Source organism: Pelecanus crispus, chromosome 1 (assembly GCF_030463565.1).
Source record: "Pelecanus crispus isolate bPelCri1 chromosome 1, bPelCri1.pri, whole genome shotgun sequence".
Taxonomy (NCBI): domain Eukaryota; kingdom Metazoa; phylum Chordata; class Aves; order Pelecaniformes; family Pelecanidae; genus Pelecanus; species Pelecanus crispus.
Window position 1 is genome coordinate 85,357,792 of NC_134643.1, and position 27,760 is coordinate 85,385,551.

At 40.2% G+C, this 27,760-nt stretch overlaps 1 protein-coding gene across 1 annotated transcript; it reads left to right on the plus strand.

Moving 5' to 3' along the window:
• Window positions 1-174: 174 nt before the first annotated feature.
• On the plus strand, window positions 175-27,012 carry DYRK4 (dual specificity tyrosine phosphorylation regulated kinase 4). The gene is made up of 14 exons (XM_075720290.1): window positions 175-198; window positions 4,168-4,251; window positions 5,596-5,745; window positions 10,790-10,925; window positions 12,108-12,271; window positions 12,656-12,792; window positions 13,716-13,856; window positions 15,965-16,103; window positions 18,394-18,475; window positions 20,249-20,421; window positions 21,579-21,639; window positions 22,190-22,319; window positions 26,171-26,325; window positions 26,777-27,012. The coding sequence occupies exons 1-14, from the start codon at window positions 175-177 to the stop codon at window positions 27,010-27,012; spliced, it is 1,812 nt and encodes a 603-aa protein (XP_075576405.1).
• The last annotated feature ends 748 nt before the right edge of the window (window positions 27,013-27,760 follow it).

Consider the following 27,760-nt stretch of genomic DNA (forward strand, 5'->3'; position numbering starts at 1 on the left):
GATAAAAATTTAAATCTGAAGCCAAGCAGAAGGGTTATCCATTTCTTTCTGATCAGGTTACTGTGTATGAAACTGATTCTGCTATGCTCTGACTAGATGAAGGTGGGCTTCCTGAAATGCATTCGCTGAATGGAATAAACAACCTCTATCCTGCAGTTAACGGCTCTTGCAGTTATGCTGACAGAAATAGTTGACAAGGTGGGGAAAATGTTTAAGTTCCTACTGTATTTTGAGTGAGTGAGACTGCATGTGCTATGGTTTTTTAATATATTGCATGATTTAGCAACTACATTGCATTCTCTCTATGTATTCAACAGGCTTTATTCCGTTTTGATAGAAGACAGAGAGAAGAAAGTGCCCATTTAAATAATGAGACAATGGAGTGTATATTTTAGGTAGTTGTGTATTTAATAATTTCTAAAATCTTAATGCATTTCTGATTTCTGTTGTCAACTGGGTACTGAAAAAAATAAGGTGACATTTTGGGAATTATGAAAGTGTGTCACAATTTTTGATTTTGCAGAATGCTGTATGCTCAGTACCTAAAACTCTTTATGACTGCAGACTAGGTAGTGAGTGAGGATATTGTTCTGTTTCTTGAGTGATAATTAGAATTAGCAAGGTAATACATGATTTGGAGGGCTGGAATAGCAGGAGATGATAGTTTAGGAATGAAGCTGTAGGACAGTCCGAGTGTTATAGGAGTAGGACAGTCAGGAGTGAAATGGAGTGGAATAGTAACAGTTGCTGCAGTCTTTCTTTAGAGTGTGTCTGACAGAATTAAACCAGTCACAACAGCTCAGCTGTAGATCCCATACTAGATGTACAGGATTTTGCTAGAGCAGCAGCTGATGGGTCATCTGGATCAAGACCATCAAATAAGTTACTGTGCAGACCAACTGATCAATCCACCTGCTCCCCATTCAGCAACCAGCAGGACTGTTGTAGGCAGACATCAGTTTGTGCACGGATAAAAGATTATGCTATTTACCTATTTGGGGGAATGTTATGAGGGTTGATCAGTTATTGATTTTAAGGAGTTTTGAATAAATTGCCCAAAGAGCACTGACAAACTATAAACACTTAGTAAGCAGGTTTTGAGAAAAAGAGACAAATAGAATCACAGATTTCCATGATTAAAAAGAAGCATGGCCATGGGCAGAGGGACTGATTTTGCTTTTGCAGTATAAAAAGAGAAATGTCAGTCTCAAAATCGTGTTAATCTTTCCCCAGAGAATGCAGATTAAATGGATTCCAAATTCTGGCAGCACACCTTAGAGCTCACTCACCTGCTTCCTTAGCTCTTGCTGAGTTTTAAAGACACTTTGTGAATTGTTCGTGCTCTATTAGTAAATAAAACATATTTTGAAATTTATATTTAGTAACATAGACATCACTGCATAGCCTTTTAAAAGTATTGCTAAGAAATAAAATGCCATTTTGGCGTGAAGACTCTGCAGTCTATACAAGTATGTAAAGTTCACTGTTTCTTTGGTTTTCAGTGATAGTTGTTTCTCTCTAAAATCCTGACTTTATATTGACATGTAGTTAGAAAAGCACAAAGTGGTTAAGAAACTGTCTCTAAATGGAGTGTAATGTTTTCATCAGCTCCAGAAACTGAAAAATAAAGCTAGCTGGGAGTGAAGTATAGGTGAGGTGGGAAAAAGTATAATATGCACTAAAATTAATAGTCTTATTAAGACCTGCGCTGATATATCTAGCAGAGTTATGAATGTGGATCCCACCTGCATTGATATATCTAGCAGAGTTATGAATGTGGATCCCACCTGCATTGATATATCTAGCAGAGTTATGAATGTGGATCCCAGACTCATCTTCAGAACAAATATGATTCTCCCTTGAAATGCAGGATACATAATTTGCATGTGAAGTGTTTGTGTGTAAAAATACTCTGGCACTGTGTTTTCCATAGATCATCTATGTAAATTCACACTGGAGGATAGTGATCACAAGGATGTTGGGTGCACTGGGCTAAGTACATCATGGTCTAGGACATTTATATGTAGGATGCAATAATCCAGTTGTTCTCTTCTGGAGGCATTTGTTGTGGTGGCTCTGGGGATGTTTTGGATTTACAGCAGATAATCCCTTCCCCTGGCCAGCTGATCTCTAGTTCCAAAGATGGGAATCACTGACTCTGTCCTGCAAAGACCTTTCCCATTCTTAATATTCTCCTCTGCTCCACAGATATCCATGAGCTTTCCTCTCAAACTGTACCCCGTTAGCATAATAAGGCTAAACCCAGAGCTGTTCTCAGATTGTTCTGAATCAGAAGTTTACCCTTTGAGCTTGCAGAAGGACTTATTTATTTGCGGGTTTTTTTCCTCCCCTGACTTTTCAAATGAAAAGAAAGAGAAGATACCTGCCATGGAGACTAACAGCACAGCTGTCCAAAGCGCAGTTTCTAGCTGGTCTGCCCAGCTTTAGTGGTGTCTTCATGGTTGACTGTGAGAGAGTTGAACCTGAATGTCAAAGGACAACATTTCCTTCATGTGATCAGGTAGATTTGTACTTGGAGTTTTATCTCCATATTTAGTTTGGAAGTGTCTTTTAGAGGTCTCTAATCTAACCTCATCTCCAAGGAGGGAGATCCCACAGCCTCTCTGAGCACCTATTCCATACTTACAGAGGAGGATGTGTCAGAGCCATTGTACGTGTATGTTCAGCTTGATATGCACCTTTGTAGCAATGCCGATGTGCCCTGGATATATCGCGGTCACTGTATGTGCATGGATCAGTTTGTAGACAAGCATGCCTCACCCACTACAGCTCGTATGTATATGTAGTGTATTGGCACAGATGCAGCAGTCTCATCTGAGTTGTCCCTTCCTATTCCAGGCTCAGACAGAGGGCCCTTCAGCATGGCTAGGCTGCATCATGGCAGATGTTTTATGGCACTAGCCAGTACACAACACCTTAAGCATACTTCTCCAGTACGCAGACATATTTTCATGTGGACTAACTGAAGTCCATGACAAAGACCTTTAAAAAGTGATTCCGTGCCACTGATACTGGCACTAGATAGGCTAAAAGTCATTTTAAAGAGCAATGACTTTATCATCAGCAGGTGGCCTACCCACGTAAGAATGTGTGACAGGTACAGGTCATGGAATCCCTGGCTGCAAAACAGATAAAGAAGAATACCATGCTGCTTTATTTAAGTATTTTTAATCTGCAGCTTACATCCATAAGATAATTTTGGCTGCAAATTTGTTATTTTGAAACTGTAAATTAAAGTTCCCCACTCACGCCTCCACGTTCCTCTGCTTCTAGAGAAAATATTGCTGTTCTACCACTTCAGAAATCCTGTAGTGGAATTGCTGTGTCTAATTGGTTAAAGATAATTTTTTTGACTATAAGCAGAATGACCTTTTGTCTCAGAGCCCAAGGAGAAGGGAGCACACTTGACCAAACCCAGTGGGGTTCATACCAGCCTAGAGAGCAGAGCTCCAAGCTGCTGTAGCCACAGAGTTTTCAGTGTCTAAATTACTGTCAAGATTTCTGCAATTCACTACAGTCTGTTATTGGACAGAAATGTACAGTGCTACTTATCATGTTCATCTTTATAAAAAACCTGCTGAAAGCACTAGTAGAATCTGAGAGCATGATGAGCTGCTTAGCACTTTCCCCATGTTTCTTTTTTTGTATTTGTTGCAAATACTATCTGTCCATTGGAACCAATGGATTTTCTTCTATCTCAGTAAATTTAAACAGTGATTTGTGTTCTTATAAAATCTGTACCACAAGTTGAATGTTTAATGCTGTATTAACAATGGATGGGCTCACAATCTACCTTGAGAGGCAGTTTAAAGCTGTCCTTCCAAGCAGACTCACTATCTGCTTTCGAGCACATATTTAGGGGTGGCAAAGGCCCCCCCTTCCCCTCCGCTGACCACATGGGCATATCAAGCATGCTGAGAGGCATAATAGGCAAAGCAAGCTGTCTCTGCACCTGCCCACAAAACAGCTGTTCAGCTGAGAGAGGAATTGCTAGAGCGTAGAGCGTTTTCAGCAGCTTTTGTGGTCCTCTCTCACACGCTGTGTTGGCACAGGCATTGCCACAAAGGAAAGAAACACAGAAACCATACAGAGATTTCAGGATTTTTTTCCAGAATAATTTATTAAAGCATCATTTCATGTTTGCAGTCTTCCCATGGGGATGCATTTTCTCAGTCTCAACTGACTGTTCAAGAGAGAGATCATCTGGGATCTAACAGAGTCTTCCATCAGGTATGTGACTCTTCAGCTGACTTTAAAAATATCTGAATGCTTGTTTTCTAAGACACCCCTTATAATAAATGAATCTGATCAGAGGGAAGTCCTTTATCCCCTGCACTCTTTCATTTCCCCTGTAGCTGCATGACTGTTCCACATGCCTGCAAGTATTTTGTTTTTGCTAGCTGTTCAGTAGCATTTGAGGCATTTCTTCTGCCTAGCCACTTTTGTTTCTCAAAGCTTTCATGAAAAGTCCACTGGAATCTCAGTTCTACAGTTTTAAAGACTTTTCCATAGTACTGAAAAAGAAAACTTATTCATTCAAATTGGTTGGACTAAGAGCTTTGTGTTTTTGCTTTTTGAAAAAAATATCAAACCTCTCTTTTGTTGTCAAAAGCTTATTGTTGTCAATATGTTTCTATCTACAAAAATTTCACAGGCTTATGGTAGCCTTAACTCTCTGGACCTTGTTCTGCATTTGATAGTGCATAGTTGATCTATTTAAGATCTATTTAAAATAATTTTTTTATTATTTGCCAAAGAAATAGCCTACCTTGAAAATTTTCTTTGCTGATAAGAGTATGATGTCTCTCACTTTAGATATCCAAGAATATTAGAGGTCCTAACATTCATGAAACTGCATCCTTAAATGACTGACTTTGAAGAATGAGCATTATAGAAATGTTTTGCCAATAACAAATTGGAGAAGTCTGAAGGAAGGACTAATAATCCTGGAGTTTTCAAACTTATTTTTCAGTAAAGTTTGCACAGAGTTTGCCTTTTCCTCACTAATGAGGAGTGCAATAAAGGGGCCTAGTCGAAGTGAACAAGAGAAATGAGGGGGAAGGAAATACTGAGAAACCAGTGCAGGGAAGACCTTCCCACTGTCTCCACCCTGGTGTTTGACAGCAGACTGGTCCCAATTGCTCTTCTACCACTGGGAATAGCTGATGATGTTGCCTGCCATTTACTCTTCATGTCTGCTTATTACCCTATATATGCTTTATTTTCCTCACTCAAAGGAGTCCTGCGGCCTGGAACGGCTGTTGAGTTTCCAAGCTCAACCACCTTTTCCAGCTGAAGCAGTCAGTACTCTGATGCTGGATGGAGATGCTTTTGTGGGGAAAATTTTGTCCCCTAAAATGTGGCAGGTTGCTGGATTGCCTGGGCAACCTCCTCCTTTGCATTTGTACAATTGTGAGCTGCCAGAGAGTATCTGCTCTTTTCCCCTTCTCCATTAGGTGTCAGAAGTGAACCATACACATTTTCCAAGGTTTTAAGTCCCTCTGTTTTTCGAAGGTGTTACACAGAAGTGCTTGCTAGGTCATTATGTAATATTTACTTATGCTTTCTATTTAGAAAATCAGTCACGGTGTTCTTTCCCTCCCACATCTGGAAGGTCAAGCCAAGCATGGTTTGGTTGCAGACATTGCAAACCCTCCCCCCCTTGAAAGCAGTCTGTCTCAGATAACAAATAAGAGCTTGCAGAATGGCCTCCCCTCTCTTCAGGTGAGTTATAAAGCTCTTAGACATCTTGTGTTTGACTGGTTAGTCAGCTTCTCTCTAAGTACTGCTAAGAGAGTGTCAGTGGCAAAGTGTCACAAGTGTGTTTGCGTGTGGGAAGAGAGAAATAATTTAGTGTCAGCATTTGCATCAGTTTGTTTTCAGCCATAGCTAAAGAGGGAAAAAAAGGAAGAACTATAAACAGTCAAACAGAGAAATTGCTTACCAGCATGGCTGTGTGTATCTCCAGATATCTTAATGGACACCATCACAGGAAGTTTTTAAATTAACTTTCACTTTTGGTGTTCTTTCTTTCTTTCTCATTTTTTCACAAATCGTATGTCCATGCCCTGTCTGAACTCTTCTTCCTTTGCTGCTTCTCTCCCCAACAAAGCAGGGACCTGTGCTACTCACTACCACCACTCTGATCAATCCTTTTTTCACCTTGCCTCTGCTTCAATGGAGTCTCTTTATTGAGAGACTCAACAGGTTCTATAGGACTCCAACATGGAGTCTTTTCAGATCTCTTGCACTGGAAGTCCCCACATAATGCATTTTGGGGGGGGGGGGGAAGTCAAGAGTCTTCTCAAATACTTTGAAATTGGCAGCTTGCTACTACTACAAATTATTTAATTTGGTTAGGGGGTGTGTATCATTGGGCAAACTACAAGATGCAAAATAGTATGAATGATGAGGTGGAATGGGTTAGCCTCCATAATAATTTGCATTTTCTTTAAAGCTTAATTCTGTGGCCTTCATAAGTCAAACCTACACTCAGCTCCTACAAAAGCCAATGATTCAGCTTTGCATCTGAAAATGAACCATCCCTCCATTTTATTTTCTGTGAAAGGATTGGTCCCAAGCATTTTACACAGGGTTTTTTTTATTCTTTAAATGGAACTTAGAGACTTATATAAGAAGCTGTGTAAACGCCAGTAAGAAAGCCTTTTGCTTGGCTTAGAAATGCCAGGGGACAATAAACCTTTCAATCTAGAAAGCATGATTATGTGCTGTCTGTTTTGAAGACCTTCTTTGTTTAGTTTACCCTTCCTTAGAAATAACACAGTATTGCTGAATTGAGGGAGTGTGTATTGGAATGGGCAGAGTGCAGTTCTCAAGCTGGGGCTCAGAAGGATAGCTGTAGGACTGACCTGTGTCAGCACAGACCTGTACTTCAGCTGTTTAAGTGGTTCCACTCATATGTTGTTGCCCTGCTTTTGTAGCAGTTTATATTGAAAAAAAAAAAGTAACAAGGTTAGATGCAAGTATGAGAAGATTATTTTGTTTTAAAACAAACCCATTTTCACTTGCACTAACATGTTCTTAACCCAAAACTCATGAGCACCAAGATGCACATACCCAAGTGACACCAGCCAGGACTTCTTGTAAGGACATGGTGGACTAGTATTGCCCACTGGACAGTTGATATTACATTGCCTGGATTCTTTTTATCTTGGCAACCATGTGCTGTTTTTTTAATATAGCTTTTGTACCCTTCTGACACTGAGAGAGACTGGTCTTTTGTGTCCCCATCCTGTCCCACTTCTGAGAGTCATCAGAACTTTCTCAAAGGATGAGGAATTATAAATAGATTAAAGAACAGTTAGGTTGGAAGGAACCTCTGGAAGACATCTAGCCCAACCTCCCACTACAAGCAGTGCAAACTTGGAACAGGTTGCTCAGGGCCTTGTCCAGCTGGGTTCCAAATATCTCAAAGGATGGAGAGTCCACAGGGGCTCAGGGCAACCTGTTGCAATAGCCAACCACTCTCATGGTAAAAATGTTTCTCCTAATATCTAATCAGCATTTCCTTTGTGGCAGCTGGTATCCATTAGCCACATACCCATCTTGTCCTAGGACCATGCACCTCTGAGAGGACTCTGGCTTTGCTTTCTCTATACCACCCTGTCAAGTAACTAGACAGCAGTAAGACCACTCCTGAAGCTTCCTCTTCTGCAGGCTGATCAAATGTTATCTTGTGCAGCCTCTCCTTGTACATCATATGCTCCAGGCTCCTGACCATCCCCTGACCTCTACCCTGAATTTGCTCCAGTTGGTCACTCTCTTTCTTGTACTGGGAAACCCCAGACTAGACACAGTACTCCCAGCATAGCCTCACAAATGCTGAACAGAGGGGAAGATCACTTCTCCTACCCTGCTGGCTATCCTTGTGCTAATACAGCCTGGATGGGTTTGGCCTTCTTTGCTACAAGGGCATGCTGCTACCTCATGTTCAGGTTGTTGTCAGGCCCTTTCCTGCAAAGCTGCGTCCTTTCTGTTGTCCCCCAGCCTGTTCTATTGCATGGGTATATTCTGTTCCAGGTGCAGGACTTAGCATTTGTCTTTGATCAACTTTGGAAGATACCCATAGCCAATTTTTCAGCCTTCAGTCCCTTCGGATAGCAGCCCTGCTATGGTCTACAGATTGGAGAGGATGAAATCATGCATTGTCCAGGTCATTAATAAAGACACTAAACTGTACTGGCCTTAGTCTTGATCCCTGAGGGATGCTGCCAGTAACCAATTGCAGTTCTTGGAACCTGACCATCCAGCGGATATTCCACTCACATTATGATACATTTATCTGGCTCATATCTCACTCTGGGCTTCAGGGATACTGTGGGAGACAGTGTCACAGGTTTTGTTGAAGTCAAAGTATACAACATCCACTGCTTTTCTCTCATTGGCCAAGCCAATCCTGTAATCAGAGAAGGCAATCAAGTTGTTCAGATACCATCTGCTCACAACTTACGTTGGCAAATCCATACTGGCTGTTCTAAATCAACTTCTTGTCTTTCATCTGGCTGGAAATGGCTTCCAAGAGGAATTGTTCCATAGCCCTCCCAGGGACCGAGGTAAGGCTGACCAGCCTGTAGTTCTCTGAAACCTTCTTCTTGCCCTTTTTGAAGGTAGGTGTGATGTTTGCCTTTTCCAAATGGTCAGGAACTGCTCCTGATTGCCATTGACTTTCAAAAATGACAGCGAGCTGCCTTGCAATGACGTTGGCCAGCTCCTTCCACAACCTCAGGTGCATCCCATCTGGTCCTGCAGACTTAGGTACATCCGGCTACTTAAGCAGAACCTAACTATCTTTCTCTACTGCAGGTAACACTTCTTTACACAAATGCTACTGCGAGACTCAGGGACTTGGGAGGCCTGAGGACAAAACTTACCAATGAAAAGCATTGAGTACCTTGGTCTTTTCGAAATCCTTGGTCACGAGGTCCCAAATTCCACTGGGCAGTGGGTTCACATTTCCTTTACCCTTCCTTTTTTGCTGGTGATGTACTTACAGAAACTGTTCTTATTGACTTTCACATCCCTTGCTAGCTGCAATTCCAGCTGAGCTTTGGCTTTCCTAAACATGCCTGCATGTTCAGGAAGTGTCTCTTGCATGTATCCCAGATAACCCATCCCTGCTTCCACCTTTTTTGTGCTCCTTACTATGTTTGCACCTGGTCAGAAGTCCCCTTTTCATCCACACTGGCCTTCAGCAATGTTTGCTCAACTTTCTGCATGTTGGAATGGACTATTCTTGTGCTGTGAGGAGATTGACTTTGAAGATCAGTGGGGTCTCCTGATTTCCTTTGCCCTCCAGGGCAGTCTTCCATGGGTTTATGATGAGAAGATCCCTGAACAAGCCAAAAGTTGCTTTCCTGAAGATCAGTGTTTGGAGTTCTACTGTCTGTCTCACTCACTTCTCTGAGGATTTTAAAATCCACAATCATGTGGTCACTGTACCAAAGCTGCCCTTTCCCTGACCTTCACATCCTCAACCAATTGTTCCTTGCGTGTGAGTAACAGGTCCAGCAGTGCATCTCAGATCATGTGCATTAAGAACACAGTCCAGAAATCTCCCAGAATGTTTTTGCCACTTCAGCAGATATTGAGGTCACTGAATTACCCCATGAGTATCAGGGCCTTTAGGTTATGACGAGTCTTGCCTGATATACCTAATTAAAAGCTGTTCTCACTAGGTTAGCAAAGCTGTTTGCAGACACTCTTGCCCTGCTTCATCACATGGATCCTATTTCTGCTCAGCAGTTCTTGTTCCTCATCCTGTGTTCATAGAAGTCATAGCCCTCTCTGTAGCTTCACCCAAGTATTGATCCATTGGATGCATTGTCTCCAGCTGAGTCTTTTCCCCTCAGTGAAGGAATTGAGGAGAACATGGCCTAGACCCCCACACCCTACATCCTTATCCCAGACCACACTGTGTTCTCTGTCCTTATCTGTCTCTCTTTTATCTCCAGCCCTCCGTCATCTCTTCATGGCTTGATTCTGTAGTTGGCTCTTTGTTTTCCGATTCTGGGAGCCCTGAGAATCTGCATGTGCTGGGATCTTGATGACCTGCTGATATAGGTGATATCTGTATATCCTTTCTTCTGCAATTTGTTCCTTCAAGTGCTTCCGCACCCACACAGGCCCATTCATTCGCCATTCATACCAATCTTGATGTTTCTGTTGCAAATGTGTATGTGTGCAGACCCAAGCTAGTGTCCCTGCAGTTCTGTGGGCTGAACAAGCAATCTCAGGGATTCTAGCACAACTCTCTGGCAGATGTGCCCGCACAGAAACCTGGGATGGATAATGCCTATTATACCATCTTTCCTGCCCTCTGTACTAGGAAGACCATACTCAGACCCTACCCTAGCTTGTATGAGTTACTGCAACTTAATCTAACCGTGGCAGTTTGCAGCATTTATAGACAGTGAGTGCCCTTGTATTGAATGAACCCAGAAGATGAACTCCCTTCTCTTATTTAGAGATTTATCTTTCCATGGTCCAATAGCCTCTAGTGCTATTGGCAGAATTTTCTTTCTAGATAAGCAGGGCATTCTAGTCCCACAATATGGCTCTTCTGTCTCAGCACAAAGCTGACACTTAACAGATCCAAAATAAATATCTTACAGCTTTGTCTTTGGGACTGTAGCATTTTTTAATATATTTTTGTATATATTTATATAATTGCAGATCAGCTGAATGTTCATAAATATATCTGAAAGCAAAATTTACCTTTTTTTTTTTTTTTTTTTTTTTTGCTTGGCAGGAAAATGGAACTCAAGGCAATTTTTCCCTATTTAACCTTCCTGACAGTCTTCCTGAAAGCGATACCGGAGCGCTGACAAAACCATCAGAACTGGAAAGCACCAGCATCAGTGTCAAACTGCCTATGACAGCTTCAGGTAGAAGATAATACAGCATGCTAAAAAGACTGGAGTGACAGGCTGCCTGCACAGATCGGAGTGTATGCAGTCAGGATACTCAGTGACCATAGGTCCCACGCTAAATGGTCACCGAAATATTTAACAAACAATTTGAAGCAAAGGAATATGGATGGTCTTGGTGATTTCTAAAAGTCTTACTTGGGGATGTACACAATGGGAGAATGAATAGACTGACACAAATATATAAATGAGAGAAGTATGCATTATACGAAAGAATGTATATTTGTCTAAGACTTATGACAGGTCATGTAGGTGACAGCAATATGCTATTACAGTGATAAAATACTTTTCCCACTTGCTTGTATCTGTTTCACATTTTATCTATGTGGGCTAAATTGCATTTTGGGAGTTCTCAGATCTAGAAAGTTTCTGGCAGATTTAATCTATTTTTAGAAAGAGTCTAGGAGAAAAAAAAATTAGCAGCCTTTTGCTTTGAAATGGTTTAGCATCCCTGCGTTAGTGGATGAAGATCTGCCACTGTTTAACAAAACACCCACATGCATGCCTAGAGAAGACATTGATTTATAATGCTACCTTCTGATTATTTATCTAGATTTAAATGATGTAAGTGGAGATGTTAGGGTAGCTGAAATCTTTCTATGCAGCAAGAATCTGAACTAGGAGAACAGCAGATTTGGGCCCCATTTAATTCCTAACCTCATGCATCTAAACGTGACATTTTCTATCAGAAAAACAAGTACTTGAAAGCTTTGGTTAACTAAAGCTTACTGCCATTTTATAAATATTACAATCAAATCAATAAAAACATACAATTCTTTTATGTAAGCTATGAAGCTTGCTGAAGCAGAGAGACAACAGGTGGGATTTTCAAAAACATCTAGGTACATAACTGCTCAGAATCAAATAATTTTTACCTAATCTCCTAAAAGTCTTGCTGACAGTGATGAATGCTTTGTTGAACATAATACTGTAAGTCAGAAAAAGAAACATAAATTTGTGCAAAATGTCAACATTGTAGAATCATAGAAATGTTGGTTGGAAGGGACCTCTAACAGCTACTTACCCTCCTGCTTGAAGTGGCATGATCTACTGTAAAATGTTCCACTGTAAAAGCAATTTGCCATCAGGTTTCTGACATTTTACTGATTTTTTGTTTTATATTCTTTTTTTCTGATTTAGAAGCCTTGAAAAATTTTAGAAACCAATTAACAGTGTATGAGCAAAAAGAAATTTTCAATTATACAGAGCTATGGTTTCTTGGGCTGGAAGCTAAAAAGATTGAAGGTTTGCCTGAAACCCAGAATAATAATTGTTATGATGATGAGCATGGTTCCTACTTAAAGGTAAGCAGAAAAATTATGGTATTCATTTTCAGCTCAATAAGTTTGTAGTGACTGTCTGCCAACTCTTAAGTGATCTATGTGAGATAAATGTTGTTTCTAGAAGATATCTATTCACATAGTAAAAACATCAGTTACAATCACTTTAAAGCTCAGAAGAGAATCCTAAAGAGAGACCCACTTTGCATCTCATTCAGGACTGATGCAAGGTAGGTGGATTAATGAAGCATGCACTTATTTTCTCCGTCACCCTTGCTTAATGCAGACTTCACTTGCTACCAGTCTGGCACCTTATATAGACAGTAAACTCACACACACACATGAACTACTTTAAAGCCTGATCTTTGTTGTACCGTCTGAATCTGAACTATTTGTTTTCTTTTGAAGGTTTTACATGACCATATTGCATACCGATATGAAGTGTTGGAGGTGATTGGGAAAGGGTCATTTGGGCAGGTGGCTAAATGCTTGGATCATAAAACCAATGAATTAGTGGCATTGAAAATAATAAGGAATAAGAAAAGGTGAGACATCTGTCGACTTTAATTCAGTACAATCAGCTCTTTGTTATATAGGCAGTGACAATCTGGGGTAATGTGAACAAAGCAAAATCAAACCCCCTGTACATCAGGCTTTCATTAAACACAGTGAGAACAGAGTGAAGAAGGTCATGGCAGGGACTCAGAATTGGCCTGGACCCAGTGGAGACACAGTCTATGAAAGCTGGCACAGTTTTTCCAGACTTACAAGGAGGTCTCTGTATCTGTGACACAGTTAATACACAGCACAGGTAACCAGCCCTGCATGACTGAGAACTGAGAGCCTACATTCCCCCTCAAGACTCCAAAACCACAGGAATATGCTGGGAGGCTCTAGTCACTCATTTAAATGTGAAAAATTCTACACTATGGTCCTAAGCAACCTCTTCTTGTTATGTGTCTGGTTACAAATTTTTAGTTGAGTTTAGCTTGAACCAGAGTCAATGAAGCAGATGAAAATAATGCTGTTGACTCCAGCAACAGAGTTTTAGCTGTTTGATTTTCTGCCTCCATGAACACAAAATGTAAAGATGCTTTTCAAAACCGACTGTCTTACTGTAGCAGGTGTGAAATATGGCCCTGTTTGAGTAAATGGAAGCATTCCTACGGATTTTGAAAGCACTAGGATTTTACTCTGAATGCTCATTTGAGACTCTTTTTCATTTAAATATTTTTTTCAGATAAGTCAAAATAACTACTCTTAAATGCTATATAAGGCCAGTATATTTAGACTAGGCAACAACCATAATGAATCAAAGTTATAGTAGTTAACAGGGGTGGATGGTGAATTTTTAATCATTGCCCCACATATTGAGTTTACAGTAAGATTGTGGTGTTTGTAACATTTGTATTGCTACAAATGCTAGATTGAGTTAATGTTACCATTCCCATGTCCTGTGATATTTCAGATTTCACAGCCAGGCTTTGGTAGAAGTGAAGATCCTTGATGCCCTCCTGAAAAAGGACAAAGATGATACTCACAATATCATCCACATGAAGGAATACTTCTACTTTCGCAATCACTTCTGTATTTCCTTTGAACTGCTGGGGTAAAGTATACTTCCCTTTACACAAGAAACTTTCTTAAGAAACGTTGTAGACCTTGTGCCTTACAAGCTTTCATTTTTATGCCTTCTCTGGAAGAATTTGCTTCTCTTCATGTTACGAGAAAGGAATACTGCTTAAATACAGACTGCATAACTGAATCTTTGGTCATGAAAAGTGAACTGAAAAAGGCCCCATTCAGACTTCACACAGACAATGACATGATCGATCCCTTATTTTCTGTGCTGTGTATTGAAGTCTTCTTCCCTGAAAGACCTAAGGCATAAGAGTAGAACAATCAATTCACAACTTGTAAACTTCAGGGTATATAGATATGAATAATACTAAATAATTAAAAAATATAGTTGTTTCTTGCTTTCTATGAATGTATGCTGCAGGACACATTTTAGGAGGAATTTTGGAGAAATTTTAGGGAAGTCAGACCATTTTATTTGCCAGCCACCTTGTAATCAGGGCATCAAACTGCAATTACAGAGGTTATCCATGGTTCCTCACCCCTTAATGTAAAGCCCCCATTGCTGCACATTACAGCTGTTGCTGAAGACTCATCATCGTATGGAAGACTTGATCTTCAACAGACCTAAATTCATTGTGCTGCTGCATGACGGTCGGTCACTCAGACACACAGGGGTAAGAGTCAAGTCCTTCTCTCCAGGGAAGACACAGGACCATTTTTTTCAGAAAGATGCTGTGGAAACTTGTAGGAAAACGTTCATGGGATAGCCACTATGTTCAGCTCTTTACAGAAGAGTTGAAGACTGGTGTCCTGGTTTCGGCTGGGATAGAGTGGTGCTTAGTTGCTGGCTGGGGCTAAACCATGACAACAGGTTGTCATGTAAAAATATTTGTCTGGTGAAATTTTTATTGCCTCTAAAATATAGTGAAATCCCCTTAATTTGTGAACTTTCTTCTCCTTCAAGTCCCGGTAATTTAATTTACTTCTGAAGGAATGGGCCTTGCCAGTGGACACAGAAGCGGGGAAGGCAGAAAGCTACAGTTGTTCATGTCATTGCAGACGCATGGGGTCCTGCTGAGGACACCTCTTGAGATGATATTGCTGAGGACAGGCTTGTGCATCTCTTCGATAGCCACCATCCCTGTGGCCATTTCCTCCTCTGAAGAATGACCACACATTAAGCACTCAGTCAGGGCACAGCCCAGGCTGTGGGCTCCCTGAGGCTCTGGCCCCAGGAGCCATGGGGGCTCCCCCAAGTCCGTCAGGGCAGGGCCTGGGCAGCCAGGAGCAGGGCAGCTGCGGGGCACCTGGGTAGCTCCAGCCCTGGGCATCAGGCACCTCCCTGGGGACAGGGACAGGCTGGGCCAAGACGTAGGCCCATGGGTGGGCCCGCCTTGGCAGGGCCCATAGCGGGGCTGTGGTGAGCTGGAGACCAGCCCTGCTGTGGCGTCACTGGGGCAGGGGCTGATAGCCCTGGGCGGGTGACACAGGGTCCTGGTCTGTGGGCAGGTGGGGGGAACCCCAGGCTACTGGGCAGGGCAATCGGGGCTGGCGGTGCCCTCGGGGTCTCAGGGCAGTGTTCACATGTCACCAACCACGCTTGGCGGAAGTTAGCAACATCATTTCATGCCCTACTGGAAGGAGCTCAGATATGATGGTGACAGGAGGGATATAAAAACCTAACGAGACCTGAATTTATGGGGGTATTTATCTAGAAAGATTTACTGCTCATTAAAGACTCTTTAGACAAAAAGGATTTACACAAAGTGCCAAAGCAAAGGCAAGTGAGAGCAAAAGGACAATGAAGCAAATTTATTTCTCTCAGTTCCTGAATGATAGTTGTTCTTGGTGAAAATCAGCACAGCTGCATAACACAGCACTGAGTTCAGTAGGCAAGCAAGTCCGCTGACACTACGTCTTCTTTAGATCTGGAGGCTTAGGGAGATGTTTGTGCATATTACATGCAGAACAGCATTCTCAAGGAGGAAAACAGCTAAGTCATTTTCTTCTGCCTGAGTTCTCCCTCATGTAGGAAGACAGGCTAAGTACTCTCCTAATGCACTGTAAACTAATCATGCCTTTAAAAATAAGTTCCCTAATCTCTTTTCTGCTTTCTGTCTTCTTCCACCCCCACAGGATAAATTTGTATGAGTTGATCAAAAAGAACAATTTCCAAGGTTTCAGTTTATCTTTAATTCGACACTTCACTCAGTGTGTGCTGAGATGTTTACAAGTGCTCTACCAGGAAAGAATCATTCACTGTGATCTGAAGCCTGTAAGTACAGTCATTTCATAACCTGTTATTCTGTACAGAATACATTAGCTTCATCCTATTTTTTATTGATCAAGAGGAACTCTCAGAAGAATCCTTAAAAGCCAACAGGGTATTTGTACAGAAGCTACAGTTTATTTCAGACTGTATTAGTACTAGAGTCGAGTGATTCTTTCCATTGATTCAGTTCATTCACTGCAGTATTATACGTGATTTTCTGTTTGTCAAAATGTATGCAAATAAGAATCAAATTCAGGTAATGACTTTTTGCTTAGAGAAAGAAAAAAGGACTTGTGAAATTAAGTATTTCGATATGAAGGACATTATAATGTAAGGAGATATTCACAAGGGTGCCTGTTTCAGGTTATCCTGTTAAGTCTATTTAATTTCATATGCATAACTATAAAATTAAGTAGCCTATTAAATGACAAAGCAATTCTATAGTAAAGTATTTAGTGTGCTCACCTGTTTCTGGAGGAATAGCTGTGATCCTATTCCTGCTGCTATATCTGCTAAGCATTCAGGCTAGGTGAAACACTTCCATTGTCCTTAAGACCAAATCTTAATTTTTTGCAATTTTCTGAGATTTCTAAAGTATTTTAATTCTATTTTCATTTCAGGTGAATATTTCTTTTGATTTCTTTTTCAAGACTGCAAATGAACCAATAAATAAATAAATAAATACTTCAGCTCTCAAGTAAAAATGCTAAGGATGAAATTCTGCTCTCACTTTTCATAATGTATCTTGACTTAGGAGTCTGAGGAGTCACATACTGTCTCTACCCATTGTCTTGCCAACATCTTTGCCAGTCCAACTTGAAGCAAGGCTTGCAAGATAATGAAAATATCTTAATCAGAAACAATTAGCCCAATGGAAAATCTGTTTCCAGACAGCCACTGACAAGGAATGAGGTTGGCAAGATCAATGAGTGTAGTCTGTATTTAAATAGAGTAACATATTAGTGAACATTTAGTAAGTTAACTAAAAGAAAATTTTGTTCTCACTCTACAATTGTACAGTTTCATGAATTTAATTTATGTTGCCTGAAACTCACATGTTATTACATCTGCCTCCTATGATATTTCTCAACATAAGGTAGACTATGGAGTTTTTCAGGACTTCATGCTAGGTAATCACTGCCCCCAGAACCTGATTGTGCAGTTAATTAGCTCCCTTGCATTGTGAGAGATTCAGTATTAGAGACAGAGTCCTACCATGAGCATGAAGGGATAGATAGCTGCAGAGAGAGGATGCTTCTTCCCATAAAAGAACCAAGAGCACCTGGGTAATGAAAGTCAATCCTTGCCTTGACTTTCAGCAGCAGCAGCTTCTCCTTCCTATCACACACAGTATTTCCTTATGAGTCCACTAATTACCCAAGAAGCTACCTTGTCATTATTTGGCATCAACCTGGGAACTGCTCAGTCCTTCAAAGCTTTGACGTATAATCACTTTAAAACTGGTTGATAAAGGTAGCCATCTCTCTGCTGAGAAGTGGAGAAGACTGTATGATCAGAAAGGAAATCAAAGGAAATACTTGATTTAGGTAAATTTTTAACAAGGATAAAGTTGAATTCTGCAGAAGAGAGCTAATAGGCTATGTTTACTCATCAGTGTATTCCTGAGCTAGCTGTTTAAGAATCACTTCTCAAGCTGAAATTGTAGACACACAGAACTGTACCCATCTGCACCCAGCTAACAATCCATAGGGCCCTACCATTTCTGTTCATCACTACCTTGGGATCTCTGCATCACACCGTTGTGAGGTGGAGAAAGGTATGCTTACAGAGAGCCTGGAGAAGGTTGAAAGCAATCGAGGGAAGAATTGTGAACTACGACTCATTCATGGGGCAGGGGCTTTCTGTGGTTACAAAAAGGATGGTTCTGGTTAATTTAGCACAGTATGCAACCAGATGCAGTTTGTCTTTTACTAGATTAACAGCAATGAGTTTTGGGAAGCAAGCATTCTCACTGGCTGGTGCCTCAATAGCACCACACACTGCACAGTGCTGTGGCTTGGATTGTACATGAGGGACTAGTGTCCCTGTCTATCTAACTTTCAAACTGGGTACCTTTACAAATCTCCCATCTGCTTTGGTTAATTGCACATTATTGGATGCCTACTCATGCTAGCAAATGCGTTCCCAAAGAAGTTGTAGTTTGAAGCTTTCATTATGCAGATAAATGTAAATCCAATGTGTTATGCATTGCTTATTTTCCCAAGTGTTCACTGACCTAATTTGGTGTTAAAACCCTTTTTTTCCTGTGATTTTTTTTTTTTTCCCTCTTTAGGAGAACATATTATTATACCACAAAGGCCAAGGTTCAGTTAAAGTTATTGATTTTGGATCAAGCTGCTATGAACACCAAAGAGGTTTGCAGAAAAGTCAAGTTGATGTAATTTTCTTAATAAGCTTTCTTAATTTTAAATAATGTGGAAAAACTATTTCTTTGATTGAGCTAATATAGTGACCTATGCCCCTAATTAGAATCTGATGAACTGTGCAGCCACTGATGGTGAAACAAATACTGGTAGGAGACAAGTAAGCTGTTACCATGCTTTTTCTTTGTCCCAAGCCTGATCAGCTCCTCTGCTCCTGTTGAAACCAGAATTGCATTTGCAAGAGTGGTTAGCTGAAATAGGCTTATGAGGATAATCCCAATACTTCACTTAACAAGGAGTTTATCGGTCCAGAGAGCCTTTCTCAGTGGGATGGTTAACTTATAATTGGTACATTTTGGATTAATACAGTGGGGGAAATGGGAACTATGCTTTTAGTTTAGAAAGTCTAATTCAGTTTTACTTTTTTCTATCAAAGATTTAAGTAGAATGTGCAGGAGATAACAAGAACAAAATTTGTAAAGGAGAAATGAATGTATGAAAACTCACCTAATAGTAAATATTAACATTAACAGACATATTGTAAAGCAAGGATGATAATACCATCAGGAATGTAAATACCATCTGTTAAAAACAAAACAAAACACATACAACAACAAAAAACAAAACCCAAGAAAGAAATCTGCACTGCATTTATTAACTTAGAAAAACAAAACTGGCTCATATTTTTCCTATGAAAGATTGATATTTAAGCCAAGCCAGACCTATTCATCTATATTTTGGGACTTGGCCCATTAGATTTACATCCCAGTTTTGTAGGAGTGGGTAATCATTTTAGGTTTTCCCATGTTTGAGTAGAATGTAATCTGAGATTCAGCCTGAAATATTTGCGGAGAGTAACAAACTGAAACACAAAACAAGTGAAAAGAAAGATAGAGCATGACTGAGGAGACTCTGACAGATGAGGCAAGAATTGGTACAACCCTCCAACTGGTACAGGATTAGAGAGTAGAAAACAAAAAGTCAGCTATTTATTTGTGACAAGAAGACAAAAAGCAGACAACAATTACACAGTTGATCAGATGCACAAGGGCACAGATTGCCACCGCAGTACTCTCTAACTGTACAAATTTGGTGAAATCACATATTGTGCAGCAGTTAGTTTTCAGGGCACTTTCTTTCCAGAAAGATGTTGAATATGTGGGGATGCAAAGAAGTGCAGAAATATAAACAAAGTGACCATCAGAGAGATAGGAATTAGAAAATAGCAGAGTTTGCATGCTGTAATTGTGGTCAGTTGTCTGAATGACAAGAGGTAAAAGAATTAGTCTACTCATTATGATGAGTCCAAATCTTGGAATGAGATATTTTGACATCCGCTGTGAGGCTATAATGCATTAATGGGGAAATCAGAAGGCAGTAGATGATCCCTAGGTGGCAGTGAAACCAGTATTTCCCACAGTGCAAGCCTGTGATAATGAAGAACTGTTGATTGGTGCAAGGGCAACACCTCCAAATAGGAAAATGGACATGAAGTAAGCTGAATCACAGCACTGGTAGAATAATTTCTTTCAGTAAAACTTTTGGAAGAACAATTTCCAAATAGAATACTGGAAAACACATCACCCATTGATTTTAGGATGGAATTAGAAAAGGTTTTCAGAGTCTAAGTGACCAATCCTGTAATGGATAGAGTAGATATATGATGCCTGAACAAGTATTTCACTTTTCTGTGAAATCTGGAATCCACATTTCTCTCCCATTTATGATATTTTGCTTGTTGTCTAATTTTCTGTTTTGATATAGTGTACACCTATGTTCAGAGCCGGTTTTATCGCTCGCCTGAAGTGATTCTTGGTCATCCTTATGCTATGGCTGTTGATATGTGGAGCTTAGGCTGTATCATGGCTGAACTTTACACAGGCTACCCACTGTTTCCAGGGGAAAATGAAGTCGACCAACTTGCCTGCATCATGGAGGTAACTTTTGGGATTGTCTTTTGAATTACATACTCATTTGATAAACTACACTGCCAGCAACAAAGAGAAATGTCACAAGATGATGAAATGTATTTGTCTATGGGCTGGCCTTTTAGAGGGAGGTTTGTTACAGCCAAAGGGCTCTTTGAAAGGATGGGCTCTAATACAAAACTGTTATTTCCATTTCATGTGCCAAACATTGCTTTGTACACTCATTGTCTTGCTTCTGAAGGAAACTTATTATAATCTGGTCAGAATTTGCACGGAGAAGTTAGAACAAAAGAAGCATATCTAAGGGGAAGGAAAAGCAATCCAATTATAACAGGCTCATCTCCTCTCAGAAATCAAATTTGTGTTGGTTGAATTGGATCTCTTTAGTCCACACTCCTTTTGAGAGAGATATTTTTGCTAGCATTTGATTAGTCAGCTGTGTCTTTGTCTAGCAAATCTTGAAAACCTCAAAGGCTTGAGTAGAAACTCTCTGGGTGACCTGCTCAAATGCTGCTCCATTCACCTGGTGAAAAAGTTTTTCCTAATAGTCACCCTGAACTTCTCAAACCACAATTTGTGGATGTTGGCCCTTCTTATACTGTCTGCCCCCGACCAAGGAGTTGGGTTCTGTCATCTTTGTAACTGTTTTTCAGAGTTTTAGGAATGTACTGTGACATCTCCTACCTCAGATCACCTATCCAGTGCAAATGTTAGAACAGGTGCAAAACCAACCCATGAAAGCAAGTTAGTTACTCCATACCAATCACTAAACTGCAAGCTGATGTTGAAATCAGACCCAGGTTCAGATCCTTCTAGTCCCATGTGGTACATGCCATGTACAAGATTTTTCAAAGACAGAATCTCTCCATGTGGCCTCCTACATGTGTCATTAACAGACATGCTTGTTCTTAGAGTCTTCTGCAGTAGTGAAGATCCCAGAGTTATCCCTTATTACATTTTCTATGTAAGAAATCTCTAAGGAATCCCTTAATTTCTTCTGCAATAAATGGCACAAGAAGAAATGGTTTGTAGACATTTCACAGTAAACTGCTACATTCAGCTTCTTTTCATATGGAGGAGGGTGAAATACTTCATCTCTCCTGACAGTTGTTATGTATGTTTGTGAAATTAAGAGTAACTCCATTAATTCATTTTCTACATTGAAGGTATTGGGTCTTCCACCGGCTGATTTTATCCAGGCTGCATCAAGAAAGCGAACGTTCTTTGGTAACTGCTTCTGATTGTTTGTCCTTGCAGGATTCCTCCCTGCTGGTTAATCACTAGTTAACATCACTGGTAGAGAGTAGGGTCAAAGAACCTTACCTGCTGCTTCACTGACAAAACTTCTTTCGGGAAGAGGTATTGAGGAGAAGCAAAAGGGTAACATGAGGCCTACAAATGAACCTGGTACTGTGCTTTTGATGTCTTACGGGCCTCTCATTGCCAAGGTGATAGGGAAGGGACTGGGAAATCCATTCTACTGTTACTCTTTAAAAATATTATTGCTAAAAAGAACACAGTAGGCTTTGAGATTAAGTTCATTCCTCTGGGTATAGTTTGGTTTTGGAAATTACACAAGATGAACAAATAAACACAGTGTAGGATGCAGTCTCTAGGATGTAACCAATATTGTTTGCCACAGTGCTGGCAGCCTATCAATCCTACAGGGCAAAACTGGAGTTAGTGGGATGGGTATGGGTATTGTTTTTGCAACTGTCTTAAACATTTGGTGAGGATTTTTAACATAATTTTTTGAGCATGTCTTTATTTTTTTAAGATTCCAAAGGTTTTCCTAAATCCATAACTAACAGCAAGGGGAAAAAGAGATGCCCAGACTCCAAGGATCTAAGCACAGTGCTGAAAACCCATGATGCTGGTTTCTTGGACTTTCTGAAAGGATGTCTAATGTGAGTTCATAGTTTTGACTTATATGCAGCAGGCCAGTTTTGACTTTGCTTTCATTCTCTTGTTTTTTTTTAAATCTTTGTATCTGTTGGAGATTTTTGGTGGGGTGTTTTGGTTTTTTGGGTCTTTTTTTTTTTTTTTCCCTCATGGTAGCATTTGGATAACTATTGTTATTCAGAGCTTATTGCAGGGAGAAATCATTGCACAAAAAGACTATATGGGATTAGGCCAAGGTACTGTCCAAGAAAGCTGACATCATCATATCTAAAAGCAGGTCTTCATGTTCTGGTGCTGGAGACTAAATTCTAAAAGCAATGTTTTTTACCCATTGAGGTCTTTGTATTACATCCTTTCTGTTTTGTCTGAGATAAAGGTTCATTCAGATAATATAGAAAATGTTAATGCACTGTCCCAAGGCAGTGAATATCTGGAGATCAGTTTGGTTTTGTACTTAAACCTAACTCCCGCTCCAATGAGAAGAAAGTCTTCCAATTTCCTCCAGCAGGAGTTATATTTGGAGCTGACTTAGCTGGCTTGAATGGCTTGACTATATTTTCTGTGCTGGGCCTTGGAAATGGCAATCAGGTGATGCACTGTGGTATATATATGAAAACAATTCTGCTTCTCCGAATATCTGCTCACAAAGATCTTGCTCTCTGTGAGCACGTTCCCTCGGGTGAGATTAAACTCTTTTTAGTTCCAATACACCATATGCCTCCTCCTTAGCAGAGAATAAAAAGGCAAAGTACATTCAGACATGTCTCCACCCCAGAATCAATGGTATTGTTTGCTTGCTTCTTCTTGACTGTGGTAGTTAGCGTGGAGGATTACTTAGCACAGTTAGCAGAGTGTTACCTTGTAGTTTGCATGCTGATTTAAACCCTTTTTCTCCTTTTCATACTTAGTTTTCATTAACAGCAGTCACATTGCACATTTCAATGATTATTTGATAGACTGTATTTTTCTATTCTCTTGACTGGAATAGATTTTTATAAATCACTGGAGCTCAGAATGTGAGAAGAGACCAGCCGGGTTAGCTCAGTTGGTTAGAACACGGCGCTAATAACGCCAAGTTCACAGGTTCAATCCCTGCTTACTGCAGGGGGGTTGGGCTCGATGATCTCTCAAGGTCCCTTCCAACCCAAAGCATTCTATGATTCTATGATTCTAAGAATCTAATATGTCTCAGATCATGTCATTTCTAGGATAAACTGTTGACTTTACTCCAGTCAAGGATTTTGCTACTGAATACCTAGTATGCCAAGTGGTCCACATCTGTTTTCTTAAAGGAAATTGATGATTCGCATGCTTGTAAACTGCTAAATGCAATTAACAGCCTTCACACAAGGCAGAAATCCCACAGATTCTCTATGCCAGAATATCACATAATTATCACAGAATAATTTATGTTGGAAGGGACCTCTGGAAGACATCTAGCCCACCCCCCCTGCTCAAAGCAGAGCAAACTTGGAGTGGGTTGCTCAGGACCTTGTCCGGTCGGGTTCTGAGTATCTCCAAAAAGGGGCAACCGGTTCCAATAGTGAACCAGACTGACGGTGAGAGCATCAGTGGCAAAGTGTCTATGTGTTTGTGTGCGGGAAGAGAGATGCGATTTAGTGTCACAAGCATATAATCTGTCATCACAAAGGGAATGTGAGTTTTTAATAAATGAATAATAATATAATAATGTGGGAGAAGCAAAACTATTTTGTGGCTCAAACACGATCACATGTCTTTTCCAAGGCAGTCAGGTTACTAAGCATTTTACAGGCTGGGACTCCATGGATCCCTGCTCACTGCAGGGGGGTTGGGCTAGATGATCTCTCAAGGTCCCTTCCAACCCAAAGCATTCTATGATTCTATGATTCTATGACCCTGCTGATATGAGGTGTCATTTTACTAATAGGTCATTTTGTTTGGGAGATGGTTACATGACTTCACAAATAGTTTTGTTCAACTTGTATACACCTGTTTTGCAGATGAAAACATCAGACCAAAAAAAAAAATCACTCAGCTTTTGTGATGACAAGAATATCTTTTTTTCCTACATTATTTCTGTACAGTTCTGGACAGCAATGAATTGGACAAAACAGAATGAAATAATCTGCAACTCATGCAGAGATTAGTAGCAGAAATAAGCAGAAATATTAGGATTGATATGACCATATGCAGTACGAATGGAAATGTATGTGTGTTTAAGCATTGGAAGAAACAGCAGAACAGGGTTTGAAAGAATGGTGTGTATTGGTAACAAAGGACAGTGCTCCCAGGACACGGCTCCCACCTGTAAAACTGGGGAGCATGTTGGCTGTGTCACAGGCAGGAAGCCTGCACTCTCACCACAGCACAGGTGACCAGTAGTGAAAAATCTCAAAGCTCACAGCAATTGTGTGGCAACAAGGTTGCAGAATATCTCATATGCTGTTCATTTCCCTGTTCCCCAAAAGGAAAACTGTTGTGGTTTAGCCCCCGTTGGCAACCAAGCACCACACAGCTGCTCGCTCACCCTCCCTACCAGTGGGTTGAGGGAGAGAATTGGAAGGGCAAAAGTAAGAAAACTCATGGGTTGCGATAAGAACAGTGTAATAATTGAAATAATATAATAATAATAATAATAATAGTAATAAAAATTGTAATGAAAAGAGGAACAATGAGAGAGAGAAACAAAACCCAGGGGGAAAAAAAGAAACAACTGATGCAACCGCTTGCCACCCACCGACCAATGCCCAGCCAGTCCCCGAGCAGCGATCGCTGCCCCCTGGCCAGTCCCCCCAGTTTATATACTGAGCATGACGTCATATGGCATGGAATACCCCTTTGGCCAGTTTGGGTCAGCTGTCCTGGCTGTGCCCCCTCACAGGTTCTTTTTGTGCACCTGGCAGAACATGGGAAACTGAAAAAGTCCTTGACTAGTGTCAGCACTACTTAGCAACAACTAAAACATCAGTGTGTTATCAGCATTATTCTCATACTAAATCCAAAACACAGCACTCTGCCAGCTACTAGGAAGAAAATTAACTCTATCCCAGCTAAAACCAGGACAAACCCAAACATATATTCCCAAATACAAGGAAAAACAGACCATGAGTCTACCTTGCCTAACATTTACGAAGGCTGAAGTCAGGAATGTTCTGATGTGAAGGACCATGCCCAAAGAGCAAGTGACTCCTAAAGGATATAAAAGATCTGTCCAAAGGCTAGTACATCATCACCAATCAAGAATAACACCAGACGTGATGAGGACTCAGTAGCTGACAACCCTTGTCCTCTGTGTGACACACAAGTGGTCTTGGCCAGAAGACTTGTGAGTATGTGGGTGTAAGAATTGAGTGAATGAAACCTGTGAGAGGATAAAGTCAATGTAGAAATTTTGGAAAAAAAAAAAAAAAAATCACTTTTCATTTCCATAATAAGATCTCACATGAGTTTTGTTACACTAAGTATCTACAGCAGTTTTCAGATACAGTTAAATTAGGGAAGACATATATTTTAATGAATCACCCCATGTCTCATTTATGTTCCCTTTCTTGGAGCTTGCATTGACAGAGTGTGAAACCCTTGAAACAAATGTTCAGTAGGGTCCCTATGCTAGTAAAACCGTGAACTACATATTAAAAATGGTTTGATGCTGAAGAGGGTTTGATCAGCAAAGCACACAGTGCTGAAGTAAATAAAAAGTTTAGAAGGATGAGAAGATCACATAAGATTTTTCCTTGTTTTCAGTTAAAATTGTTCTGTTTCAAAAAATGTCCTCATGACATGACTTTCAGAAGACCATACTGAATCTTTTGGCTTAAACTGAGTTTTAGTTAGAGCTACTGTTAAATAACTGTTTGTCTACCATGGATTTAAGGTGGGAACCTGCCCTGCGCATGACTCCCGATGAAGCAATGAAGCATGCATGGATCCAGGAACCAAAAATATACAGAGCAAAACAGAAAACACAGACTTCAAGGAAGCTGAGTGATGGCACTTTCTCTACACCAGAAAAGAAAAAAGATAATATTCGTAAGCATGTGCTACCTGGAGCACTAAGTGCATTTATATCAGTGTTTGCTAGTTCTTTGTGTTTAATATCAACTGCCTGAAGTAAGGTGAGGTGATAGTGCACAGTGTGCAGATAATGGATGGTCACTGGAACGTGGTGGATAGAGTCACTATTTCTCACTTCTGTAGAAACCCATTACTTATGTTTTATAGCAGCTGACAGCAAGAAGACTGGCAGTACTAAAGATTCACATAGAAAGATCTTTTCAATACCGACAGCAAAATAGTTATGGCATCTGACACCACACCATAGTGCACTTCACTTTCAGAGCAAAAGAATGCATCAATGGTGGTTGTAAGATCCCAGAGAAAATTTTCAACTGATTTTTTGTGAATTTGTGGTGATCATGTGTTTACCTGTTGCTAAGAGTCTGCAGTCTTACTCTATCATTTTATTTATTTATTATTACAGAAAATATCTGGAAAGATACGGCTGAAAAAGTGAAAAGTGAACTGGCTGAAAGACTGACTCCCACTGTGCCCTCCACGGGCACAACAGAAAATGATGTGCAGAACACAAGGAAATATGTTATTCCAGAGAAATATTTGGAGACACAAATGGAAAAGCCTATAAAAAATGATCAAGCAGAACACAGTGGTGAAACAGCTCTTCCAAAAAATTCTCTTTTTTTCCCACCAATTAAGTAATACACAGCACAAGTAACGATTGGTTCATTTGCATACCTGGTATGTTTTGTAGGTATTATTTGTACTCAGGAATATAAGCTGTATCTGTCTGTACATGGGCTGTGCACAATGTAAGTATATTTAATGTTCATTTTACCCTGAAACAGTCCAGGCAACCAAAACAGAATTCGAAAACCATTCCTCTTCCTCATCTACATCCTTGTTGTGGTCAGAGATCCTTCACAACCAGCAGCAATAAAATGGAGACTGTAGAGGTGCAGTGTGGCTTATTGTTGATGTTATAATAGACTTTCAATTTTTACATTTTCCTGGAGCTAAAAGAACAAATGCATTGATTAGAGAATCTGAATCTTTTCACTTACATCAGTGTAAATCAGGAATAACTCATGGATAAGATTACTGAATTTACTTCTGTATAAAAAACATGAGAAATCAAACCCAGCACCTTCACTTTCCTCCTTCTCTATCTCCCACTTTTTTATAGTGAAGCAGTAGATGGAAGCCATTGTCACACCTTCTTAGCACATTCAGAAATGTAAATTATGTTCTTTAGCTCTTTAGCAGCAAAAAGAAGAGTGGTATTCTGGGCCCACTTCTGCAGTGACTCCACTCAGTATTCATATCAACAGGAAGGATGGATTAAAGCAAGCTGTTTTGATTCAGGGAAATTGTCCTCCACAGGAAGTTTAACTTAATACTCTGAAAAAACAGAATTCTATGACCTCTATGATTGCTATGTTTAATGACT